We start from the raw sequence: 24,351 nt of genomic DNA on the forward strand, positions 1-24,351 counted from the left end.
CACCAAGACCCTCAGCAATTTTCAAGTGGTCTACAAAAAAAGATTGAGAACCACTGATGTACTTTTGGGTAGCCTCAAGTTTGTTAAACATGTAACAAAGAAGCATGTAAGGAGTTCATAAGGGTTAGAGATTTTAACATTAAAAGTATTTTATACAAGAAAATGTATAATTTCACCCCACAGAGTTATGTTTTTAAATGGTAGGTCTCTCGAACTCTATTAAAGGGGCATCTACTCCGTGGAAGTAGAGAAAGAACTGTAATATGAAATGTAGACTGGAGTCTCTTAAGTGAGAAAAACAAGATATCAGATGACCTATGTATAGACAAAATGCAGCTGTTGCTTATTATTGTCTGTAACAAAAATATAAATGCTGCTGTAATTGTTTACCTGTTGAGAGACCTGTCTAGGAAGGGGAGACCCTATGTCCTAGTGCACTCTCTCCCTGCTGCAGCTGCTAAACAGAATAAAGTATCTGACTTTGCTGCACCCAAACAAAAAGTGAGAACTAAGTTTTTCTCCGACAACTCCTTCCCTTAGGGTGCAGGGTTTTTACACCCACACACAACAGATTTGTTTAAAAAACCAGAAGGGGCAGTTGTCTTCTCAATACAGGTTAAAACTAAACATTATTGTATTTAAGACTTTTGTTTCTATCACTGCTGGTAAACAGTTTAAGTAACATTTAAGGAGTTTGCATAGTGGTGTGTCAGACCAGCACCCCACCATTCAAGTGTATAATGAAGTGACTGATGTAATTAATACGCTACAGCATCTTTAGCTGCTATGATGATAGTGCATCAAAGTGCAGATTTCTAACCATCTTCCAAACACTGTACAAACACTCCACACACCATATTTTGAAAGTTTTTTTTTTTTTTAAATTTCCAAGACCCCCACCACTAGAAGATGACAGCAAGTATTAGAACTCAATTAGTGGCATCCAGGCCCTGCTCATTCTTCATCCAGCTGTTTCTTTCAAGCCCTCTGAATTGTGGCGTGTAGCTACAAGTGTGAAGCATTGATTATGTCGAAATAGCAAGTGTTCAGTTCCTAGGATGAATTTTTCAGTTGTTTGGCAGTCTATTACTACAAAACCACAAAAATAAATGTACGGATTGCAGTTTTGAGAGAGCAGTAACATCAAAGCAATCTGAAGATCAGAACTGAGAAATTCAGCTGGCACAATTTCTTCCTGAAGAACTAGCCATTCTGAGTTAGCTGCTGCATCACAACGGCACAGAGACTGATCAATTGCAAGTACTCATCTGCACCATCTGTCAAGCATTTGTCTACCTCCTGCAAATAGAGACACAAGTTATAAACAATCCCTTTAAAACTGGACAGAGGTTTTCAGTGCTTTGACACTAAGTTCGGAGAGGTAGTAGCTATGCAAAGTCAGATAAGTTTTCCCACTGAGAACTGGCATTTCTACTGAGATTCATGAATGTGAAGATTTGTAACTTGAAATGGAGCTGGAGCTGCAGCTGTTTCCTGCACCATCCCATCATGTAGGCAACAGTGGGCAGACACAGGAGCTGTACACATCTTCTTGGGAATGTTTCCATGTTGTCTGCTTCATCATCAACATTTGTATACAGCGGGTACCCAGTATACATCAAGGTTGTGTTCTTGAGAAGGGCTATGGATACCGAAACATATACTGGAGACCCATTGGTACAGCAGTGGTGTAGGCAGGAGGGGACACTTAGGTGGGCCCTGGGTAGGTGGGCAATGACAGGGAGCAGAAGGGTAGGAGTGATCTGGCACCTTCCCCCCCACCAGCAGGCTGGGGGGAGAGAAGAGATAGACGCTCTGGCCAGGGGCTCCTAGAAAAATGTGCATCCTGCACCCCCACCCGGCACTTGACCTGCTCTGCCTATCCGCTGCTCCAGCCAGGGAGCAGACTTGCCCCACTCTGGCTCTCCAGCCAGGGAGCAGGGGCTCTGAAGCCCCTGCGCTCCAACCCCTGGCAGGAGGGCCAGGTGAGCAGAGCAGGGCACACCCCTGACCCTGCTCCACGGCTGAAGTGCCGGAGCTGAGCAAGCCCCCGTGCCCTGACCCTGTTGCCCAGCTGGAGTGCCGGGTGGGAGGTGTGGGAGCAGAGCTGGGACTGCGGGAGGGTGGGTCTGGATGTTAAGTGGGTGGGCTGCAGCCTACCGATATCTGGCATAGCCATCACTTATCAATAGGGGAACATGTTCCGAGTCACATCATCAACTGTAGCAAGGGGAACACAGAACTTTGCACCAGTGTTCCCTCTAATTTTTCCCCCACATGTGGAATGAATTTTGTTCTGTGCACCAATTTTGTTATGACACATCACCTCCATATTGGTGCACATAAATCCATGTGTCGGGGGTGGGGCCGAGGGGTTTGCAGTGTGGGAGGGGGCTCAGGGCTGGGGTGCAGGGGTGTGGGCTCTGGGGTGGGGCCAAGGATGAGGGGTTTGGGGTTCAGGCTGCTCCAGGGCTACAGTGGAGAGAACTCCCCCAGCTCTCTCCCCCTGCAACAGCACCTGGGCTGGTGGGGAGAGCTGGGGCTGCAGGATAGGTGTCCCTCCCCCAGCAGGTCCAGGCCATGGCTGATTTGGGGCCAGAGGAGGGGCACCCCTCCCCCAGCCATGGCAAGTCCCAGCCAGGTGGGTTCCCTGAACACCTGCATGACACTCAATAGGCTGCTGCACGGCCACGAACCCATGCAGGGTTCCTTGTTACACAAGAGAGCAACTGACACAGGAGTTAATCAACCCAAGGGAAGAGGCATTTGGTCCAAATCAACAGAAAGTTTAAAAAAAAAAAAAGACATCCTTTACCTTGGTCTCTTCTCATTTATCTACTGTAGAGAGAAATCTCTATCGGGGGATTTCTCAAGAGATGTATTTCAAGAAATGATGAGCTCAATATTTGTCTCATGAGAAGTAGTTTAGCCTTTTTCGAATCAAGAAGGGGCACAAGATATCTCAAGTTGCCGTAACACAGGAAAGTCTCCTGTTCAGTTACATTCCTATAGAGATGGCTACTTAACTTGCACATTTATGTCCCCTCAATGCGTCTAAACACCCCAAGCCTTTTAGGGAAATGTACCAGTTTGACCAAATTAAGAATTCATTGACATCAACCAGCACCTCAACTCCTTTTCAGCCTAATGCAATTTGGCAAGCCCCAGGCTGACGGTATAGATGTAGAACATGATACTGAATGAGACGCAAACACCTGTGGTGCACACAGGATCAACACAGTTAAATATTTTTGGGGAGGGGCGGAGGAAAGGAAGTATGGGTAAAAGTACCAGTACTAGTTAACTGCTGCACTAATAGATGAAATCAAGTTAATGGAGACTTACAGCAAGTTTCTCTGCAATAACAGATTTCTGCTTGTCAGTGAGATCCTCTCTCTCAACAATATCATCATGAAGCTGGTTTACAAGCTGAGCAGCAGCATACCCTTCATTTATCAGATTCTGTAACAGGGAAGGAGGAATGGAAACAAGGTAGCATTAGTCTGAATTTAAAGCTTTTAAGTAGAAGAAGAAGACATGAGGGTGGGGACGAGTATCATTTAAAGTGACACTATCAAATCATTAAGACCACTTTGAAGCTGTGAAGTCCGTTAAGGAGATGCATAACAAAGAGAAAAGGGGGCTCCCCGCTTCCCCCCTCATCATGCGCCTGCCATTCCTATGACACACCCTCACCCTCCCCAGATCATGGACTGCCTAGTGACTGGGCCCCCTTTAAATGTGACTTCTACCCCAACAAAGTGCTGGGGAACTAAAATTTACTTTAAAAATACATGACCTAGCACAGTTAGATTTATTTATCTAATTATGGGGGGAGGGATAGCTCAGTAGTTTGAGCATTGGCCTGCTAAACCCAAGGTTGTGAGTTCAATCCTTGAGGGGGTCATTTAGGGATCCGGAGGAAAAAATCTGTTTGGGGATGGGTCCTGCTTTGAGCAGAGGGTTGGACTAGATGACCTCCTGAGGTCCCTTCCAACCCTGACATTCTATGATTAACCTATATACAGATAATTTTTTTCTTCTAGTGAAGTGCATTCACTGCAGTTTGCCAGCTAGGCTTACCCATAGTGTTCCATAGAAAAAATTAAACACTGAAGGTACTCTCCATAGATTAGACATTTACACCAGCAATTCTTGCAGTACACACTAAATACTATTTCTAGAAGATATGAATGAGATAGTGATGTTTAAAAAGTGTTTGTGGTGATCAGCAGAAGATGAATTTGCTGAAATCATAGATTGGACATAAGAATGGCCACGCTGGGTCAGACCAAAGGTCCATCTAGCCCAGTATCCTGTCTTCCAACAGTGGCTAACACCAGGTGCTTCACAGGGAATGAACAGAACAAGTAATCAAGTGATCTATCCCCTGTCGCCCATTCCCAGCTTCTGCTGGCAAACAAAGGCTAGGGACACTTCAGACCATTACCCTTTTTGGGTACACAGTCTTCAGCAGACAGTGGTCTCACAAGAGACCCAAGAAGAGCTGAGTTTGCCTCACAAAAATTCTTATTCTCCACAACTGAGCAGGACACCTTCATATATTGTCAGTTTAGCTCAGGAGCAGTCCATAGTCAAGTTAGCAGGGAAAGATTTCTTATCACCTTAAAAAAGTGCTCTCCTTCAGATCAAGGCTTAGGTCACTGGACTGATTAATGTCAGGAAGCTTGTATTACATTTGCACCATAATTGGCCTCAGCAAATAGTCTTCAATTTCAACCTGCTAACAGGAGTGCTATTATTTAAGTTTATCCCCCACAGCTAGCTCAGAGCCAACAGCACATCATTTTAAAACCAAAACCCCACACTAAAATTGTTTTGAATTCACACCACAGAATGCAAGAAAACATGTGAGCAACTCTACCTTTGCTACAATTTCCAGTTTTTCAAAAGAGCCACTTTGACAGGCAGATAGCAGTCCATTAATTGTTTCCTTTGGGACAACCTACAAGAGAAGTGACATATAAAGCATGCACATACTATCCAGGTCTCTGGGTGCATTAACTTTTAAACTTTTTTTTAAGTTGTAAACAGTTGACTAAGCCATGACCCAAGTTCACCACCAGAACAGTAAGTATAGACTCAAACAATGCTACAGCTAGTTACTGGAACTGTCCTTACATACATACATAAAATGTTTCCCCACCAGCTTCTCTCAGGCAAAGGCTGAGCAAACAAATAGGGTTGATATTAAGATCATATGAGATGGGGATAAGGATGCATGGATATTAGTATTTTGCTGTTGATATTTTAGTGTGATTACGTGGAGCACCAATTAACAAATGGATCAGTCTTCATACATTTTTCTAGGGTCCTATGGTCTAGCAGAACAGAAAATTAGTTTCTACCATGTTAAAATTAGCCTGAAGCAACTAGATGATCAATCAGAAGAGATGAGAACTGTTACAAAAGATTAAGTCATTTAACTCAAAGCACTGTTAGCTTTTCCTTTGGACACATTATTCCTGCAGACTGAAACTGCATATGTTTTTCTTCATTAATGGAATTTCTTTGAAAGTCTCCAGTACCAAGGCTACCACTAGTCTGCAACAGTAACATATGAACAAGATCTTAAATATATTACCTAAATGCAAATTAGGTTCCTCTGATTTTTAGCAGATCATGTTGAAACTGAAGCTTTATGCTCACAGGAGCACAAACATTAATTGGAGGGTTTTCCCCTATCATCAATTTCAACTGGATGTTATTTTGAAAGTGAAAGTTCAGCCATTTTTCACAGCTGGAGATACAAAAAACTAATTATCTTCTATTAAGTTGACCAGAGGGAAAAGAGAGTTATTTAAATGTGACTTGAAAAACATGCACGGAAAGCAGTTCTGTTCCCTTCCTCTCAAAACACAAAAATGCATGGCTCCAGAAGGGCTAGTGAAATTGTGCTATGAGGGTAGCACATATCAACACAAATACCAAGTGTCCAATATAAATATCCTATTCATTTCTCAGCTCCTCTCCACTCTTAGTCTGAGATTCCTTGCTTGAGGAGATAAGTGTAATTTTGCCATAGCAACACTTTCATACTGACATTTAAGTAAGCTGGTCTTCCCGCAAGTTTCTACTGTTCCTGTCAGCATTACCTAGCTAGTTATCCTAGAGAAATAAATTGCTACAGAGCAAAAGCCACACAGGTACTTACAGGGACACTGTCAGCTTGCGTAAGTTAAACAAGAACTAGAATGGTTCTTTGAGCCATTCCCCTGCAGTATTTCCAAACCAAACTTTGCAGCACTGTGCTAGTGCATGAGAACCTGAAAGTGCAATTATTAGTTCAAATGCCCAACCTAAATGAGGCACAAAAAATAGTGCATAATAGATTAAAGTAATTTGTATTTAAAAAATTCAGTTTTAATAATCTAAAGGTAATAATCTATCACTTACCAAGTGAAAATACTTAATTTTTCTGTTTGCACAGTATCCCTGAAGTTACCACTAAATGCAGGTACTTGTCATTTGACAACTATAGACTAAGAATTTTGCAACATTCTTCATAATTAAATTAATTTTGCATATTAAGTGTAGAATCTTACATAAGGGACAAATAGGAGTAAGATCAGTTCTGAAACCAGCAAGTTTACATAGTCATTTTTCTGACCGTAACCACACTGCCACAGGAAAAACTAAACAAAACCATGTATTATGATAGCCTACCCCTGCAATTTCGGTGACAACCTTCTCTGTGATCTCTTTCCCACCTGTTAATCGAGTAGCACTTTGAAGAAATGTGATTGCTTTTCTTAAGTCTCCTTCTGACACTTGAACAAGACAAGACATTGCCTGAGGAATAGTGAGAAAAATGACAAATATTTTGTTAGTTAAAAAAATCAAGTACACTTTGTGGGCAAAAGTGATTAAAAAAATATCATGTAACGCCCACGGCTGCAGACAGAAAGTATTATGCAGGAAGTCACAAAGCAACCTTTAACATTTCGTATAAATACCAGACATGTATGTGCGTACAGCTTCTATTATAAATGCAGTGCAACAAAGATGCACTGTGGGATTGATCCTGCACTTTGCACATAAGGTAAGCAGAATGCTGTGTACACAAGCTCACAGTAGAAAGCAATTATCAGGAAAACCTGATCTTGTATTAATGATTAGAGGGCTGAGCACCCTGCAAGTTACTCCTGTCTTGTAGCTGAAGTGAGGCCAAAGAGGGAAATGGACAATTAAACACCTCTTTTGCATGGTAGGGATCATGCTTATCACATGTCTCAGACTAGTCTCCTCCCATGCTCTATCCCCTTTTTAATCATCTGTCTCTCAAGTGTAAGAGAGCTGCTGCACAAGAGAACTGAATTTTCCATTCAGTGCAAAGAATTATACCTAATGCTTACTCATGGGCACAACAATCAAGTTTAGTCTTCACTTGCATGTGTTGGAGCACATTCCCTGCTGCGCACACTCCCCCAGAGTAGTCAAATCAAATCCAGCATCTATTCCAGACATATGTTCACCTTAACCAACATTTGCTTTAATACAAGGATGTAACAAGCATGACCTCAACTGGCTGTATAGTCAGCTTGAGCAGAAAACTAGTGTTAAAGAAAGAGTGCTTAATATACCAGGTAATTTGTTCTTTATATTCTAAAACTATAGTTTTGCATGAATTTAAGTGAATTCAGAGGGTTTTCATTTTGAAGCAAATTTATGAAGGTTTCTAAACCAAGTATAGTGGAGCTATAGGTCAGACAGGAGTAGTAGTAATTCTTTGGATGTTACCTATGTTAGCTAGTATAAAAATTCACATGGGAAACACAAAGCTTGAATAGTCAGAAGTGAAATCCAGGATGTATTCATCAATACGCATTCACCCTGTATTTTCTATTTAAAATTAACACAACTTCATATTGATATTGTGACCATTTTAGGTTGTAACATGGCTTCACTTTAGTGGACTGAGCATAGAGCCAGAAACTCAGACTGTTCTAATTCTTGTTCTGACAGACTTTTCTCTGGCCTTGGTCATTGAAACTGTTACCCCAATGTGTGTAGTTAGAATAATACTAAAATTAGCTCATGTACTATGTTTAGTAATAGCTATAACCAAGCAGAACGGGCATGGGTAGTGCCTATTTACTCCTTTCACTGCAATGTAATTATGCACTCAATAAAACAATGAATCTATACAGTGACCATAAAGCTACCTCATTGCTAACTTTCACATTTTCCTTTTCAGAAACAGCCCATAGTCTCTGCTGTTGGATTTTATCAGTCAGGGGCTTGAAACGGAATTTGGAGCATCGAGATGTTAAGGGTTCAATTATCCTAGAAGAAAGGAGGAAGGAAAAAATATTGATGAGTCTATGCAGAGAACTCCTCAGGAATCTATCAGCTTAGATTACTAGAGCAGTAACGCAAAATAGAGTTTCAAATTGCAACACCTTAGTGATAAATGAATTACAGATTAAACCCTTCAGATTTGTTAGATCATGTATTTCAACAGCTGGAGAGCTAACTCCTCTCAAACTACAAGTTAAATAGAAAGGTTTGCAGTAGTAAACACAAAACCTGGGAAGGCAAAGAAAGCCACACAAACCTGCTGATGTAATTACAAATAAGGCAGAAGCGTGTAGTTTTAGATTCTTTCTCCATAGTGCGTCTCAAGGCTGCCTGAGCGGCTGAAGTCATCGAGTCTGCTTCATCCAGGATCACAATCTTAAAAGGAGGACAAACCTTACCACTAAAAAAATAAATGCCCATCATCCAATTAAAAGGGAGTTCATTGTTTTCAAGTATAACATGCATTAATATTTAAAAGTCAAAGCTTGTTGCACAGTACTACCACTATCGATAGGTAATATTAGAAGAGCAGATGTAAAGTGGTATGTATTACCTTTTGCTTATCTACCATTTGCCAAAGGACTAGCAGTTATAAGGAGGGGCAATTAATATTTTCACATTTCTTATCTCCAAGCCTGACACTTGAGAACACTGCAAGATTCCTCTGCTGAAATTCTTATTCATGCTTTCAATTGCTTCCTATAATAGTTTATGCAATTCTTCTTTCGCAGGCTTCCTTAATCCCTATGGGATCTTCTAAAATTTAGAAATTACAATGGCAGGCTTATCTCAGTACATGATATGGGATGATTTCTCCTTCCAGCTAGTCTTGGGCTTCTGTTACCTCTCGTTAATCACACTCACCTCTGCTCCCTCATCTACATGGGCCTCTCCCCAGCCCCAGAATCTCCTTAACTAATTATCAACTGACACAGATTTTGCTTGAGATACATTGGTGATTTTTTTTAATCACAAGCTATAAAATTTGTTCCTACACTAGTTATTCACTCATTCAACATTTGCTGTCACATACACTGAATTACCAAATCTACAAGACTAGGTTTTTTGGAATTGCATCCATTCTCCATACAAATTCTTCCCAGTGACTTTAGGGCAACTTGCATATGGGTATCAAGGGGAAGACCCTTTGGCCTGCAGTGTTGCTCTAATTTCTGTTATTCTATAGTGACTCAAAGCTTAAATCTGCAATTAATTAATTAAAATTAATCTAAATAAATCTATGACACTTCATTGAGAAATACAATCCATCAGATAGTTGGCTTTAATCTCTTGCTTACTCTGAACGACTTCCAGACACAGTTAGCTGAGCAAATGTCTTCACTTTCTCTCGAATCACTTGTATTCCACGTTCATCAGAAGCATTTAACTCAAGAACTCTCTGTCGGAACAATTCGGGTCTGTGAAGGGTTTAAAACATGTTGCATGAGCTGCTAACTTCTGTAATGCCTTATAACAAGCAAGTGACTCGATTAGCCTCTAAGCATCTACATGGGGAATATTTAATAGGCTCTTCAATCCAGCATAGAAAGGTATAACACAATCTAATGGCTGGAAGTTGAAGCAAGACAAATTCAGACTGGAAATAAGGTAAATATTTTTAATGGTGAGAGTAATTAATCACTGGAACAATTTACCAAGGGTTGTGGTGGATTCTCCATCACTGACAATTTTTAAATTAAGATTGGATGTTCTTCTAAAGGATCTGCTCTAACAATTATTTTGGGGAAGAAGTTCTATGGACTGTGTTACACAGGAGGTCAGACTAGATGATCACAGTGATCTCTTCTGGCATTAGAATCTACAAATTCCCCGGTAATCATTCAGGTTTGTGAGGATTTTAATCTGTAGTATCATTCTTATTAATGCTGCTTCACAGTAATTATCTTGCTAACAGCAGAGTATATGTTAAGAGTTCATTAAAATTCTGGTCCTGCAAAGGTCTAGAATTCCATAATCTAGTTTATACCAAGGGCTTCTGATTTTCAGTTTTAATACACATCAACAAACTCCCCCCATACAAAAAATGAAATCTGTGTTTACACAGTAAATATCAAAAAGCATCTGAAATGGTCACTTGTATCTAAGGTCTCATCTACATGCAGCATTAATAAGGGCTGGGGTTGTGATTTCTAAAGCACACTAATATGTTGTGCATTAATTGGTCTGCGTAGACCCTGCTGGTGCACACTAAAGGTTCCCTAGTGTGCTTCAAAATAACGGTGTTTGAAACAGTACTACGTTAAAGCGCACTAGGAATCATTACAAGGAGATTGTATATTCTGTAACAAACGAAGTGCCCCAAAATTTGTGCTTTCTGGACATCTACATAAAACTCAAATTGCTAATAAACCCCAAAAATCTGAAAACAGAAGCCCTATTTTATTTATACCAAGAACCTTGTCCCCTAGACTATGGAAAAATTGAAATATGAAGTCACACCGCTGCTCCAGGGAAAAACATTGAGCGAGCATTCAAGGTCAAGGACACTTGATTTTTCTGTGCTATGTCTAGTTCCACAAATATTCTGTAAATCAAATTGTACAATAACTTGTAAAATCCTCTGTTGCAGCCACCAACAGTGCTCTGCAGCTGTCATGCTTCCAGGAACTATGCTGCTAGAAGATTTAATTTGATACAAAAAGTGCAGCTAAAACAGGCCATCAGTCACAACAGGCCACAAAAGATTAACAGTTGTAAGATTCCAGAACCTGAAACATCTATGCTTCAGAAAGAGTTTGAATACTAATTAGGAGTTTTCGTTCTAGTGTTAACTTAGAACTACCAATAATCTTTCTCCTCCTACACCATGGAGTTTGGAGAAGTAAAAAGAAGAACAAAAGATGCTATTTAACTCACACAAGAAGTCAAACTAGTTAAGATTCCTGTGGCATTCTATTTGAATGCAGGTCAGCCAAGCCTCTTATTTTAGTTATAACACTTTCAAAAAAAATCCTCTAATCACACAAAAGCCACAAAAAAGGAATCAATTAATGTACACAGGATTTAAGGAAAAAGAACATGCTGCATTATCTGTGTATCACAAGTTTTTAAAAAGTGTTCAAAAGCAATTACCCTCCTCCTCTTCCCCACCCTCAGATCTTTCCCATAGTCACCCCACTAAGAGTTTAGCTCAATAAAAGTTTCAAAACACCCTATGAGGTAGGTAGGGGGAGGGGTGGGGCAGAGTAAGGAAGGCAAGGCAAGGCAACTGTGGGGTCCAGTGACAGGGAATCAGTAGACCTGGGTTCTATTTCTACCTCAGACTCCCAGGCAAGCCACAACCAGCATCTTAGTTTCCCCAACTGTACAATGGCAAGAGTATTTATCCATTTTTGTAAAGTGCATTGAGATCTACAGATAAAACGCTCTACAAGTTCTAAATACTAAGGATTTCTGTTTTTTACCTGTGTGTGTAAACAGTGAAGATTGATTTTTTTTTTTTTTTAGTTTCACTAGGGTTTATACAGAACGTTAAATGAGAAAACAATAAAATGAAGAAGCCACATAGGTTCACCACTGTTAAAGGGACATGGTTGCATGATTTGAATCACAGCACTGACTGAGGCTTCATCAATAGACAGCATAGTCTGAGTTCAATGACATGATCAGACAGTAGAAAAACCCTGGTGTGAACACAAAGTGGTATAACAGACAAGTGTACACAAGTATCAGAAAATCTTTCAAAATGAGGAGGATTTCCAGACAGAACTGGACCACCACAAAAAATCTCCCATCCCTGCTCTCTCCCTTAATATTGCATCAGATGTTTTACTTAAGTGGTTTAGTGTTAAATGTAATATTGTGGGGAGGGAAATCTGTTATCACCAAGAAATACAAGTTTGGAATACACAAGCACCAAAGAGAAAGCTCAACTCAAAATTAGATTCTTATAGACTAGACCACCACAAAAACTGGAGCAGGAAGTGACTAAAAGTGTCACAAGACAGCAAGCTTTTACAACACCTACGTAAATGCAGTTAGATTCCAACTTACCCATAGAGTTCTCTGGCTAATGCCAAAATAGTAGAAGTCTTTCCTGTTCCAGGTGGGCCATAAAACAAGAGATTGGGAAGCTGTAGACACAGAAAAGGGGTGATTTACAGCACAAGTTATTAATTCCAAATATTTAAATGTATAGAAATTTCACTTCACCCTTTACTATTGAACTCCAGCGTAGAGAGAAATGGGACTGGATGGCTGTGCAATACAAAGCCTTTCAACATCTAGGTCATTAGGCACTGTAGGTAACAGTCAAAAGAACACAAGCCAACCCGTTACTGATAAGGCCATGAGAACAAATTGGCATTTTGTGATCTAACATGTTCTATCAAAACTGATACCCTCACTCAGGGGGGTTCTTGGATACAGTGCCTCCAGGTCAGGATTGAGGCACACAGCTATGACAGCATGAGGGAGGTTTCCAATGACTACCTGGAATGTACATGGGCTGCTTGTTTTATGCACTTATGCAGGTTTTTTTGCCCTAGACACAAGAGTCCCTTCCAGCCCACAGCAAACGGAAAAAAAGGCTGAGCTTCTCAGTCAGACTTGTTATTTATAGTCCCAAATACATTATTTTCTTTTTTTAAAAGACAGAAGCTTTGTAAAAAAAGAAATCTATTCCACAGAACTAAAATGTTTAACAGTTAAAATAAAGATTTGATATTCCCATAAAGTATAGCAGCTAATGCAGACAGAAAAGGAACAGTAAAAACAAAAAATACAAAGCAGCAATGAAGATTTACAGGGTAAATAAATATTCCTGCCAAATACCGAGCAGGATTTGGTGTCTTACTGATTGGCAAACCTATTTAGTAACAGTCATGTATCTCTTCTAATGGCTAATATGGAGACTGTAATAAGTACATAGCAAGTCTTCTATGTAGTGGTAATAGATTTGCACACAGTAAAACCATGTATTTAAATACAGACATTTCTATAAAGCTTCAAGCGCTTAAGTGTATATGAAAAACTACTGAATTTATAGGTTGAATTCAGAGGTCATCATGTTAAAACTTTTTAGGGGGGACGCTTTTTTAAAGATACAGTAAATTTTTATATATAAATAAAACTGAGCATGAAGCATACAAACACACTAAAAAGGACACTGTCTAGAAGTTACGCCTTTGACAGATTCCAGAGGTTATACATAAACACAATACATACTAAGTAATTAACAGCTTAAGCTTCGCTCAAATTTAAGACTAAACACCCTTTTTATGTTTGATCATCTACCATAATTGTCAACATCCTCCAGAATGTTTTTAGGATTGTACTGGGAAGGGGAAACATCGTGAGTGTTAGTTCTCATAAGCGAATAGCAGATGACACATTAGACGAGCACTGTATTGGCAGGCAGACACTTTGCAGAGCTTTGTGTTGGAGACGTACACAGTAACTTGACCCCAAATCACTAATCCACTCCCTGCTAGTCCTGTGAATAGGCTTTAGTAAAGTTTTAATGAGATTCCATGTTTGACTAATTCCACTTAAATACACTAAATCCATACTCTAGACTGTTTGTGCTTCAATTTCACATCAGAATCATCAGCAGCATTTACACTGCTGCCTTACAAAGTATATCTAATCCTTTATATAACTTAATGGCAGTATTTTTGGCAGAACAGTAACTTGATCCAACCACACAGTTTTCAACACTTGCCAGTGGTAAGCTATGATACCTGTAGGCATCTTATCCTGATTATGGGAAGGTTACAGCTACTGGCAAATTACATATCATAATGCAAACCTTAAGTCTGTTTCAGAAAGTTTCTCACACAGCTCCATCTAAGGAGCTGGACAAGAGGAGATGAAAACTGAAATGGCTGGCAGCGCTACGATGAGCCTTCTTATAAGCAGCCTCCAGAGATCCAGTTAGAGCACTGAGCATGTCAGAATATTATGGTTTACATTATTCTTACCCAGGCCCGGCACTGCAGTGATGGCAAAGAAACTAGTCAAGTCCTTGAATGCACCACAACTAGTTGGGCTCAGCCCTCTGCATGTCACTATAAATTGAGGTTGGGGGGGGGGGGGGGAGGGTATGTCTGACTTAGCTCAAATAAATTCAGGGACCACTGGTGGTCTATAAAGTGCTGGCTAGTCACATGGCACCAGTTCTCATTACCTAAAAACCACATTATATCTGGGAAGTAGTCAACTTTACCACAGATTATGTTATATGACAGCAAATGGGAAGGGAAGTGGCCCACAAAATCATTTTGTTATTTAGACACAGTCCACATTAAGTTTGAGGACTCCTGATCTAGTTATTCTTGCATCCACCACATAGCAGTACTGACTGGCAGCATGGGATGGAGAGAGTAGCAGCCTTACGTGGCCAGGAAAGTCATTTGAGAGGCATGCCTCGGAATTCACTGGGATCCAGTCTGGAACAAACATCAGCAGTCTCAGGCTTTGGTTTAAATAATTCAGAAGATTCTTTTATTGCAGTGTTCTATCTTGGCTTATTTTAGAGAAGTGAACAATTCAAAGTAAGAACTGCCAAGTTTTGTTAGTTCTGAAACTAAAGCTACTTAAATGATTTTGCCCTCTAATGGTTTACTGGTTTTGAGCAGTGTAACTACAACAAAATATAAAACCTGTAACTATAAACAGGAGTTGACCTTCAGCCTTTCAACACTAATGTACTAGGATCATAATCCCAGAAACCTAGCTGGTAAAAAAGCCATAAAGGATTTAAATAGCATTGCTCAAAATAGAACTGCCCAACCCACCACCTAAGTAACATTATGCACTGCAGTATCAATATTATAACAAGAAGTGACAGCATTTCATTTATCATTAACATTAATAGGTCCTAAATAACATTACAATTGTATTGAGTATATTTATTAAAATATGGTAGAATTGCTACTAGATTTTAAGAGCGTTAACTATACTGACCTGGAAGTACGAGTTACTGGCATGTATTAAAGAACATACTTAATTAGTCCATCACACTGGTTTTACACAATTGTAAAACAAATTAAGCAGCACAAATAGTTTACAATTTATTTATTTTAAAAAAATAGGATGTAACATGGATTAAATTGATCATTTCAGATATATTTATAAAATTGGCCAAGAATGGAATTCTAGACAGTGAAGGGGAATGAAATAGGATATAAAAGCTTTCACCCTCCACATTGCCAATTTAAGTAGCACCCAAGGGAAAAGTCATTACAATTCAAAACTTTTTGAAAAATGCAGAAAACATTTTATTCAATATAATTCCTAGTGACTATGTCCACATCATAAAAGACAACTTACCAATATCTCGGTCAGTCATTTAAGAGTCATTAGTGGATCATAAAAATGAAATTATCCTCTCAATTCTAAGTCATCTTTATCTAGAACTTCACTGAGGCAGAAAAAGGTTGTCTGTGTTGGGAGGATGAGACTATCCCAGACCCAAAGCCCAGACATACAGCCCCCTGCGGGCTACACTTTCATATTCTTTTTACTTGTTTCCTGAAACACCAGGTAGAAGAAAAATGGCAACTGTTCATATAGAACATCACAGCATTTTGTAGCTAACCTCAGCAATGCGACATACATGCAAATTCAAATTGATACTCTTCACAGCACCTTACAAGTTACTTGTTTAACTACTTGTGTTTTAAAAAACCTCAAGAACTGCTCTTTGCTCACAACTTATTCTAGATCTATAGTTCAGTAAGATGTCAATACCTTTAAGCTTCCTTTGTTATTTAAGTGGTTTTAGTAAAACTATACTTAATGCTTCTAAGGGAGGCTAATGAATTAAAAATTACTAGAAGTACATTTATATAAATGTGGGGGTTTTTTTAAACTGTTTTTCCCTCTGCAGCAAATTTTTAAAGTTGAAAGTTCAACAGTACAGACTATAGCTAGGTAAGAACAAGGTAGCTGAGGTTCTTCCAATCTTGTACAGCAACTCCTCACTTAAAGTTGTCTTGGTTAACGTTGTTTCATTGCTAATCAATTAGGGAACATGCTCATTTAAAGTTGTGTAATGCTCCCTTCCAACGTCATTTGGCAGCCGCTTGCTTTGTCCAATGCTTGCAGGAAGAGCAGCCCATTGCAGCTAGCTGGTGGGGGCTTGGAACCAGGGTGGACCAGCAGCCCCCCTATCAAGTTCCCTGTGCAGCAACTGCCCAGCAGGCTAGCAATTGCAGCTGTCCCTCCCCCCACTGCCATATGCTGCTCCTGCCGTCTGCCTTGGAGCTACTCCCCGAGACTCTTGCTTGCTGTGGGGGGGAGGGAGGAATAGGGGGGCTAATGTTAGGGTGTCCCCCTGCTCCTGCACCCGCTTACCCATCTTCCATAGAGCAGGGGGGGACACATGATAGGGCTCAGGATGGAGGGAGCTTGCTGGCAGCAGCTGCAGTCTCCGCAAGCTGATCTAATTAAAAAGGCCCTGTACTTAAAGGGGAAATGTGCAACACACACACACTCTCTGGCTGCCATGCTGTCTCCCCTCCCTCCATTCCTGCTGCCTTGTAGAGTGTGAGAGTTAACCCTTGAGGGCTCAGCCAATTGCTAGTTCAACATTTAGAAGTAAGGCATTCCCTGGGAAATACCCCACCCTCTGACTCCTCCACCTCAACTAAGCTTCACAATCATCATCACTGTGTACCAGTATTAAATTGTTTGTTTAAAACTTACTCTGTGTGTGTGTAGTCTTTTGTCTGGTGAAAAAAAATTCCCTGGAACCTAACCCCCTCATTGACATTAATTCTTATGGGGGAAATTGGATTAGCTTAACATCGTTTCGCTTAAAGTCGCATTTTTTCAGGAACGCTACTACAATGTTAAGTGAGGAGTTATTGTATGGTTATGCAAAAAGAACAGGAGTACTTGTGGCACCTTAGAGACTAACATTTATTTGAGCATAAGCTTTCATGGGCTACAGCCAACTTCATCGGCTGCATAGACATTAGATTATGATGACAGAAACTGGAGGGAGAGCACCAATCAGTAAAGCTTCCAAGTTACAACACAGAGCTACTGATTTTAGAATTGCTAGAAAGCTGGAAATGTCAGAGACACAGAATCATGGAAATATAGGTTTGGAAGGGACCTCAAGAAGCCATCATAATTAGGAATTTTTTTCCTAATATCTAACCTAATTCTCCCTTGCTGCAAGTTAAGCCCATTACTTCTTATCCTATCTTCACTGGTCATGGAGAACATTAATCACAATCCTCTTTATAATACCGGAAGACTTATCAGGTTCCCCCTCAGTCTTCTCTTCTCAAGACTAAATATGCCCAGTTTTTAAACCTTTCCTCATAGGCCAGCTTTTCTAAACTTTTTATCATTTTAATTGCTTTCCTCTGGACTCTTTCCAATTTGTCCACATTATTCCTAAACTGTGGAGCCCACCTGGGGCCTCACCAGTGGGGAGTATAGTAGAACAATTACCTCCTGTGTCTTACATACAACAATCCTGTTAGGATTCTGGGGTTTATTATTAGCCTTTTTTGCAGCTGCATCACATTGACATTCATATTCAGTTTGTGGTCCACTATAATTCCCAGATCCGTTTCAGCAGTACTACCACTTAGACAGATATTCCCCATTTTGTACTTATGCAAAATACTTCACTTAGGAAGGAAAAATCAAATGCATTTGTCTTTATTGAATTTCACCTTGTTGAATTCAGATCAATTCTTCAATTTGTCAATGTCATTTTGAATCTTAAATCCGTGCTCACAACCCCTCCTAGATTGGTATCACCTCAAATTTTATAAGCATATTCTACTTCAGTGGTTCTCAAACTTTTTGTATTGGTGACCCCTTTCACACAGTAAGTCTCTGAGTGCAACCTCCCCTGCACATGGTGGGGCTGGGGACTGTCACCCCACTAGATACGCCCTCCCAATTTTACAGCAAGCTATTGATAACTACTCTGAGTACGATACTCGTAAGTCAGCAGCACATAAAACTAGGTTCTGTAGCAGCAGAGAACATCGGAATTTTTTCTTAAGCATGCTATGATTGATTAAATGTCTTTGTTACACTCACATCAGCTCCCTCTAAGGATTTTTTCAGCACAGCAACAACTTCCTCTTGGAATGCAACTTCATCCACACACTTCGGACGACTAGATGAAAACACAGTTAAGTGCATCTTAGTATCTGATAAAAAGTCTCAATATCACTTTCATGCAAAAACAAATGTTTTCTTTATAGGTTTTGCGGGGAGGGGGGGGAGAAGGAGGAAGAGAATATGAAAAGCTTTGTACGACAGTGACTGAGCAATTGTGTGTAATGCTTCTAAACTGTGTAGCGTCTTGCACAAAAATGCTAAAGTTACCCAGTTTCTCAGGCAGATGCCAGTCTATCTATACTGTACACAGAAGTACTTTCAGAAGCACAACTACATTTTAGAATCTAGAACAGCTTTGCTGCTTGGAAAGCTGGTGCAAAACCTTATTAAAAAACACTACATAGTTTGTGTCTTGATAAATTGTAGTTATGAGAAGAGCAACATGAGTGCATATGCAAAAAAAAACCCCACACCCCACCTTACTGCTCCATGTATCGAAGGTGTTGACTGCACTGACAAAACCTTTTACGCTCATCAGCATTGCACAGACATACACCTGCAGGTAGGCAAGGTGGATTCTGCCTAGTTATTAATTTACATTCTGATTGAAGAGTTTCTGATGATTTGAGAAGCACAGAGAACTGGGCTCAATTTTTAACTTGCAACACGGAGGGCAGGGGGGAGAAGCGCCGTTTAAATTCTACATGGAGGAAGATTTCCCATGAGTGTCACTGAGTGTGGAAGAATAAGAACAGATTCCCAGTTTTTCCAGTCCCTTTTTCTCAGAAGCAAGTGCCGATACCTCACAGCTACATTCCCCCATACTCAACACAACAGCTCTAGTGCACACGTCGGGTGCCCCTTCCACCCCACTCCCTCGAGGGACATGACTCTCAGCCCTGCAGATACCATTCGCCACCAGCAGCCGCTGCAAATCAGACCCCGCCCCCGCAGAAGAGCTCTTACTATTTCTCCACCCAAGGGATGGGTTTGAGTCTCTTGCCCTCGCCGCTGCCTCCTGCAGCCGCCGCCGTCCCTCGCTCCTTGGATGCTGGCGCTTTGGTGCTGATGGAGGACGGGCCTTTCAGAAAGGCCTGCATAGCTGCTGCTCGTCACCCTGCAGCGAGAGCACCGGGCACTTCGTCACCCCGCCCCCCCACAGCCCCGCCCCCGCGCCCTGAGGAGATGGGCAGGAGGCAGCCCCGCGTCCGCCCCACCACCAAGGAGCGGGACAGGCCCCGGCCCCTCACCCACCTCAGGGGGCCGCCGGCACCTCGGATCCCCCCCCAGCGACCAGCTCAGCCCCCACCGGAGGCATCCCCCGCGGTAACCGACCCCGAAGGCCCAAGGGAAAGGACCTACCACCGCAGCGGCAGCCCAACTCCCGCCAACCCGCGCTTTTTTATACGGGGGTGGGGCCGCTTCCGGTTCCGTCTGGGAGGACAGGCCGGAGAGTGCGGGAAGGAGTAACCATAGAGATTGAGCCTCGGCGCCGGGTTATTGGTTTAGGGCGACGCAGGTACGTCACGTGATAGGATGGCTTAAGGCGCGGTCTCTGATTGCCTTCAACCAACATGGCGGAGGGCAGCGTCGGCGCGTGCCGTGCGCATGCGCCCAGCGCCAACTTCACTAAATATGGCGGGTCAGGGGCTTCGTATGTCTTTGCCTGAGGGCGACGTTGCGGAGATGGTGTGGCGGGTGTTGGTCTCTTTCCTGCTACTGCCCTGTCAGGCGTGTCTGCTACATGAGGGCATTGGGGAGTGGGTACATGATGTAACATGGGGAGACTCAGGGGGTTCAATGCCACCGTGTGTGACCTGGGGCACTGCAGAGGCACCTGCCCCTCTGCCCCATGTGTACAGTGGCGGTAATACTGCTCCCCTACCTCACAGCCAGGTGTGGGGATACAGACATTAAAGACTGTGAAGTGCTTTGAGAGCCACTGATGAAAAGCGCTAGACTGGAAATATGCAGTGTGGTTAGAGAGACTCAGGGAGTGACATCATTTTCTTTTATTGGACCAACTTCTGTTAGCGAGAGAGACAAGCATTAGTGCCTGCTAGATGCTAAAAATCATGGCCTGAGCAGAGACTCTGGATTTGTGGCATATCACAACAATCTGTAACCTACTCCCCCCCCCCCTTTTTTTTTTACGATGACTGCAGGGGTGTTCATGGACAAGTCTGCCTTGCATGAGCCCTTTGAATACGTGCTAACTACTTATGCTAAACAATCTGCTGCACCATGCAGTTAGCTGTGACACTGGGAGTACCTTTCCCAGACTTGAAGAAGAGCTCCGTGTGGCTCAAAAGTTCGTCTCTCTCACCAACAGATGTTAATCCAATAAAAGATATTACCTCACCCACCTTGTTTCTCTAATATAAGAAATAGGTATTATTATTACATGAGCAGTGTTAGAGCAATGCCATCTTGTTACAGCAAAGGCATGCTCCTGTGCAGTGCCACACACCATCCTGCTGAAAGGGCATGTTCCTACATGGGGCTGCAGTGGGCCCAGCTTCCCCTAGAAGGGCATTTTCTCTCCACATGCCATTATGGGGCCATGCCTCAGCGGGTCAGCAGCATGACACAGGCTCACACCCGCATTGTGTTATGACATTGCCACCCAGGCCTCCTTGGCAGAAAGGAACACTTCTGCATGATACTAGGATGTTGCCACAGAACGGTGGTGCATCCTCTCGTAATGTATGGGCAAGGCCAGGCTTGTGATTAATCATTTTTCCATTGGGAGCACATTTCAAAAGTGGGGGCCTGCTATGGAGAAAGTTGTATTGTGCATTGCGTCCTGTACCATGGATCCTGTTTTGATGGGCACTATACAAGCATTCATAATAAACATATGATCAAATTTTACCATGAGTGGAATATCACTTTTTGCACATTTTCCTATGAAAAAAACCCTCTAATTTTGATTAAGAAGGATGATCTTAGTTGAAAATATAAAATAAAAAATGTAAACAAAGACTGCAACTACAATGGGGATGAAATGCTGTTTCTTACAAGGGAATGCTATCAACTTGAAATACTGTCCATTTAAAGAAAGTGAGTTAAAATGTATATTAGGTCTTATGCCCTAAGTGCCCCTGATTATGTGTGATTTTACAATCATTTATTTATTTTAAAACATTTCTTCTATACTGCTGCTCTGTGAAAGACCCACACAGATAACAGTGAAAACTCATGGACAGATTATACACAACATGCTACCAAATGCACAAAACAAACTGACAATTTAAAAAAATAAATAAATCTGTTCTAGTAATCTGAAAGTACAACAAAATTAGGAGGAAAATTTATCAGTCAAATAATTTGTAAATTGATGTGACAGTGCCCCTTTAAGGACAAAAATGCATCCCAGCATTCTTGTTAGTCATTACATATTTTCACGTTTTGGTGCTATTGATGGCTTCATTTTATGCTTCCACGTATCTGAGCTGTGGATATATTGATCAAACAATGCAGCTGTTACATATTGATTAGCTCACAGGCTGTGATATTTTATACCTAGAGTCAGTTGCTGTTGTGATCGAATGGGTGGCTTTAAGGTTGATTGCAGATGTATTGTTTTACTACTCACACCAAGATATTGCTGAAAACAAGGCACAAGACAGCAAGTGGCCTGGATGGCAACAAAAGTAATCATTCAGAATTGGAACTGTACAAAGGAGGAAAGTAGACCTGGAAACAGTCTCTATGGCAACTAAGAAACAGTTATTAGAAAGGACACTGCAGGAAAGACATTAAACTGAAAGTGCATTATTCTACTGAGGAAAGAAGGCTATAATTTTGTTTGGGCAATTTGAAATAAATCGTTTCCTGTTATCTGGCACAGTAGCTATATCCACTACTAAATCAGTTGAAATCCAGATCACAGCCTTGCTAACAACAGATATCCATATTTGTAACAATTTAAGTTGCTTGGTGCTATTGAGCTGGTTAACATTATTCTCTTTTTTCTTTCTGATAGTAAGTATATTGTTGTTTATACCCTCTATATGGTGATTACATTTGGTACATTGACACTATGGTAAAAGCACCTTAAAAATGCCCAAGATACATAAAGAATTTACTACATTCAGATAGTTTATTTCTGTAACTATATGAAACTGCATTTATTTTTCACCTACATGCATGATCTCTTTGGCTGTACACTATCCACTCTACTCAATGGGGCTACTTCACAGATTCCAGTTTATGGACTAAATGAACCTCAGGTTTGATGCAATATGGCAATTCCTATATAACAAAAATAACCACAACCCTGACTCCAAACTGTTCCCTTTCCCCCTTTGCTATGGATCAGGTAAAAGCAGGAATTGAAAATAACTTGCTATATTCTGTCTTGGACCTATGACCATCTTAAGCTCCAGACTTAGAATCATAGAATATCAGAGTTGGAAGGGACCTCAGGAGGTCATCTAGTCTAACCCCCTACTCAAAGCAGGACCAATCCCCAACTAGATTTTTGTCCCAAATCCCTAAATGCCCCTCAAGAATTGAGCTTATAACCTTAGGTTTAGCAGGCCAATGCTCAAACCACTGAGCTATCCCTCCCCACAGCTTAAAGAACAGAGAGCTGATGCCTAGGATTTCCAGTGATAGAGACAACATTTTTATCTAGTCCTATCAGCACAGAAGAGAGGGTAGGACTTCCATACAACTGTAACACCCAGATGCGTAGAAAAGCTAGGTTAGATTAATTTTAAATTCTAATCATTTGGTCAAGCTCTAGCATGTGCTGGACTTGTTCACTAAGGCACTATACACGTGTGTTCAATTCTCTAAGATGTGTCATAAACAGAATACATTATGGTGTAATGTGGCATAAAAGTTTCATTGGTATTCAGTAGGGATGATCAATCAGTCACATGTGGCCTTAACCCTTGAGATTGCAGCCATTCCAAACTCATTCCCATCAAACCGTTCTCACACCTCATATACATATTTATAAAGACATGTAAAACAATGAGATAGTGAACACCAAGGAATTGATGTTGATTGTGTGCCTGAAGAGACAGCCAAACACAACTGAAGGCAACCTTCACACCACTCTGGCTCTCCAGCCATTTCTGATACCCAGTAACTTCCAAACACTTGTACTTACCCAACCATTTCTGATAGCCCCAGCTGTCCTCCCTGCCACTTTCTCTTTTTACACCACCTGGGTTGGTCTCCTGAGGGGCTCATAAGCTGTAGCTGTCTCAGACCTTTGTCTTTTAACCCTTATCTCTACAAAGAGAGGCCAAGCCAGGAAGTCTGGTCTCCCTCCTGAGTCTCAGTCATATTTCCCTTCGGGGTGGATGCAGCACTTCTCCAATCAGCACAAAGGAGATGCTAGGTCACGACCTACAGGTACCATCTTCTGGGCAATCACCTGTTACATCTGAGAGGAGGGATGGTCCAGCGGTTAGGGTGCTGACATTTGGGAGGCCTGTGTTAAATCCCCTGCTCTGCCACAGACTTCCTGGGTGACTTTGGGCAAGACACACAGCCTCTCTGTGCCTCCATTACAAATCCCTATCTCGCAAGGCCATTGTGAGGATAATCACATTCAAGATATTGAGGTGCCCAGGTTATGGGGGCTATATGAGTACCTAAGATAAACAGTAGAATGGCTGTGCCTTTAGGACTCAACCTGGCCCTTCAGGATCAGGCTATGATTGGATGGAGAAATCAAATTCTTTTGCCTCTTGGACATCATTTTATCAGCTGAGTTGTCCAGATTATAAAATTCTGTTCCACTATATAAACAAAACAGGCCAGGTTCTGACTCATTTCCACAGGTATAAATCTAGAGTATCCACTTCAAAGGAATTACTCCAGATTTGCACAGGTGTATCCAAAATCAAGAATCTGGCCCATTGACCGATAACCTAAGAGCAAAATCTATATTAATCTTTCTCTTCCTACACTCTTCAGTCTGTTTTTCTGAATTCTAGGATATTTACATTA

General features: G+C 41.3%; 2 protein-coding genes across 3 annotated transcripts in view; one reads left to right on the top strand and one right to left on the bottom strand.

Annotated features, from left to right (window-relative positions):
- EIF4A2 (eukaryotic translation initiation factor 4A2) overlaps positions 1-8,563 on the top strand; it is a 21,470-nt gene extending 12,907 nt beyond the window's left edge. The window contains exon 11 of the mRNA XM_039488200.1: positions 8,219-8,563. Coding sequence (XP_039344134.1) covers positions 8,219-8,231 — 13 coding nt within the window. The 3' untranslated portion in view covers positions 8,232-8,563. The remainder of the gene's footprint in view (positions 1-8,218) is intronic.
- On the bottom strand, positions 414-19,871 carry RFC4 (replication factor C subunit 4). 2 transcript variants are annotated; one of them, XM_039488201.1, is made up of 11 exons: positions 19,741-19,871; positions 19,345-19,495; positions 18,355-18,433; positions 12,337-12,416; positions 9,621-9,740; positions 8,579-8,722; positions 8,187-8,307; positions 6,688-6,813; positions 4,886-4,966; positions 3,346-3,462; positions 414-1,299 (listed from the first exon to the last, which is right to left on the bottom strand). In XM_039488201.1, the coding sequence occupies exons 2-11, from the start codon at positions 19,476-19,478 to the stop codon at positions 1,204-1,206; spliced, it is 1,098 nt and encodes a 365-aa protein (XP_039344135.1). In that variant the 5' UTR covers positions 19,479-19,495; positions 19,741-19,871; the 3' UTR covers positions 414-1,203. The 2 variants fall into 2 exon arrangements, with proteins under 2 accessions (XP_039344135.1, XP_039344136.1); XM_039488202.1 differs by lacking the exon at positions 19,741-19,871 and adding an exon at positions 19,633-19,720.
- Positions 19,872-24,351: the final 4,480 nt, after the last annotated feature.

Source organism: Mauremys reevesii, linkage group 9 (assembly GCF_016161935.1).
Source record: "Mauremys reevesii isolate NIE-2019 linkage group 9, ASM1616193v1, whole genome shotgun sequence".
Taxonomy (NCBI): domain Eukaryota; kingdom Metazoa; phylum Chordata; order Testudines; family Geoemydidae; genus Mauremys; species Mauremys reevesii.

Excerpts from the sequence above, each read along its gene's own strand:
- RFC4 (XM_039488201.1), bottom strand. The coding sequence starts at position 19,478 with ATGCAGGCCTTTCTGAAAGGCCCGTCCTCCATCAGCACCAAAGCGCCA. Across the intron at positions 9,741-12,336 it reads TTAGCCAGAGAACTCTATGG|ACCCGAATTGTTCCGACAGA; the intron begins GTAAGTTGGAAT and ends AACCCTTCACAG. Across the intron at positions 1,300-3,345 it reads TTATTGCAGAGAAACTTGCT|GAGGTAGACAAATGCTTGAC; the intron begins GTAAGTCTCCAT and ends CTCTATTTGCAG.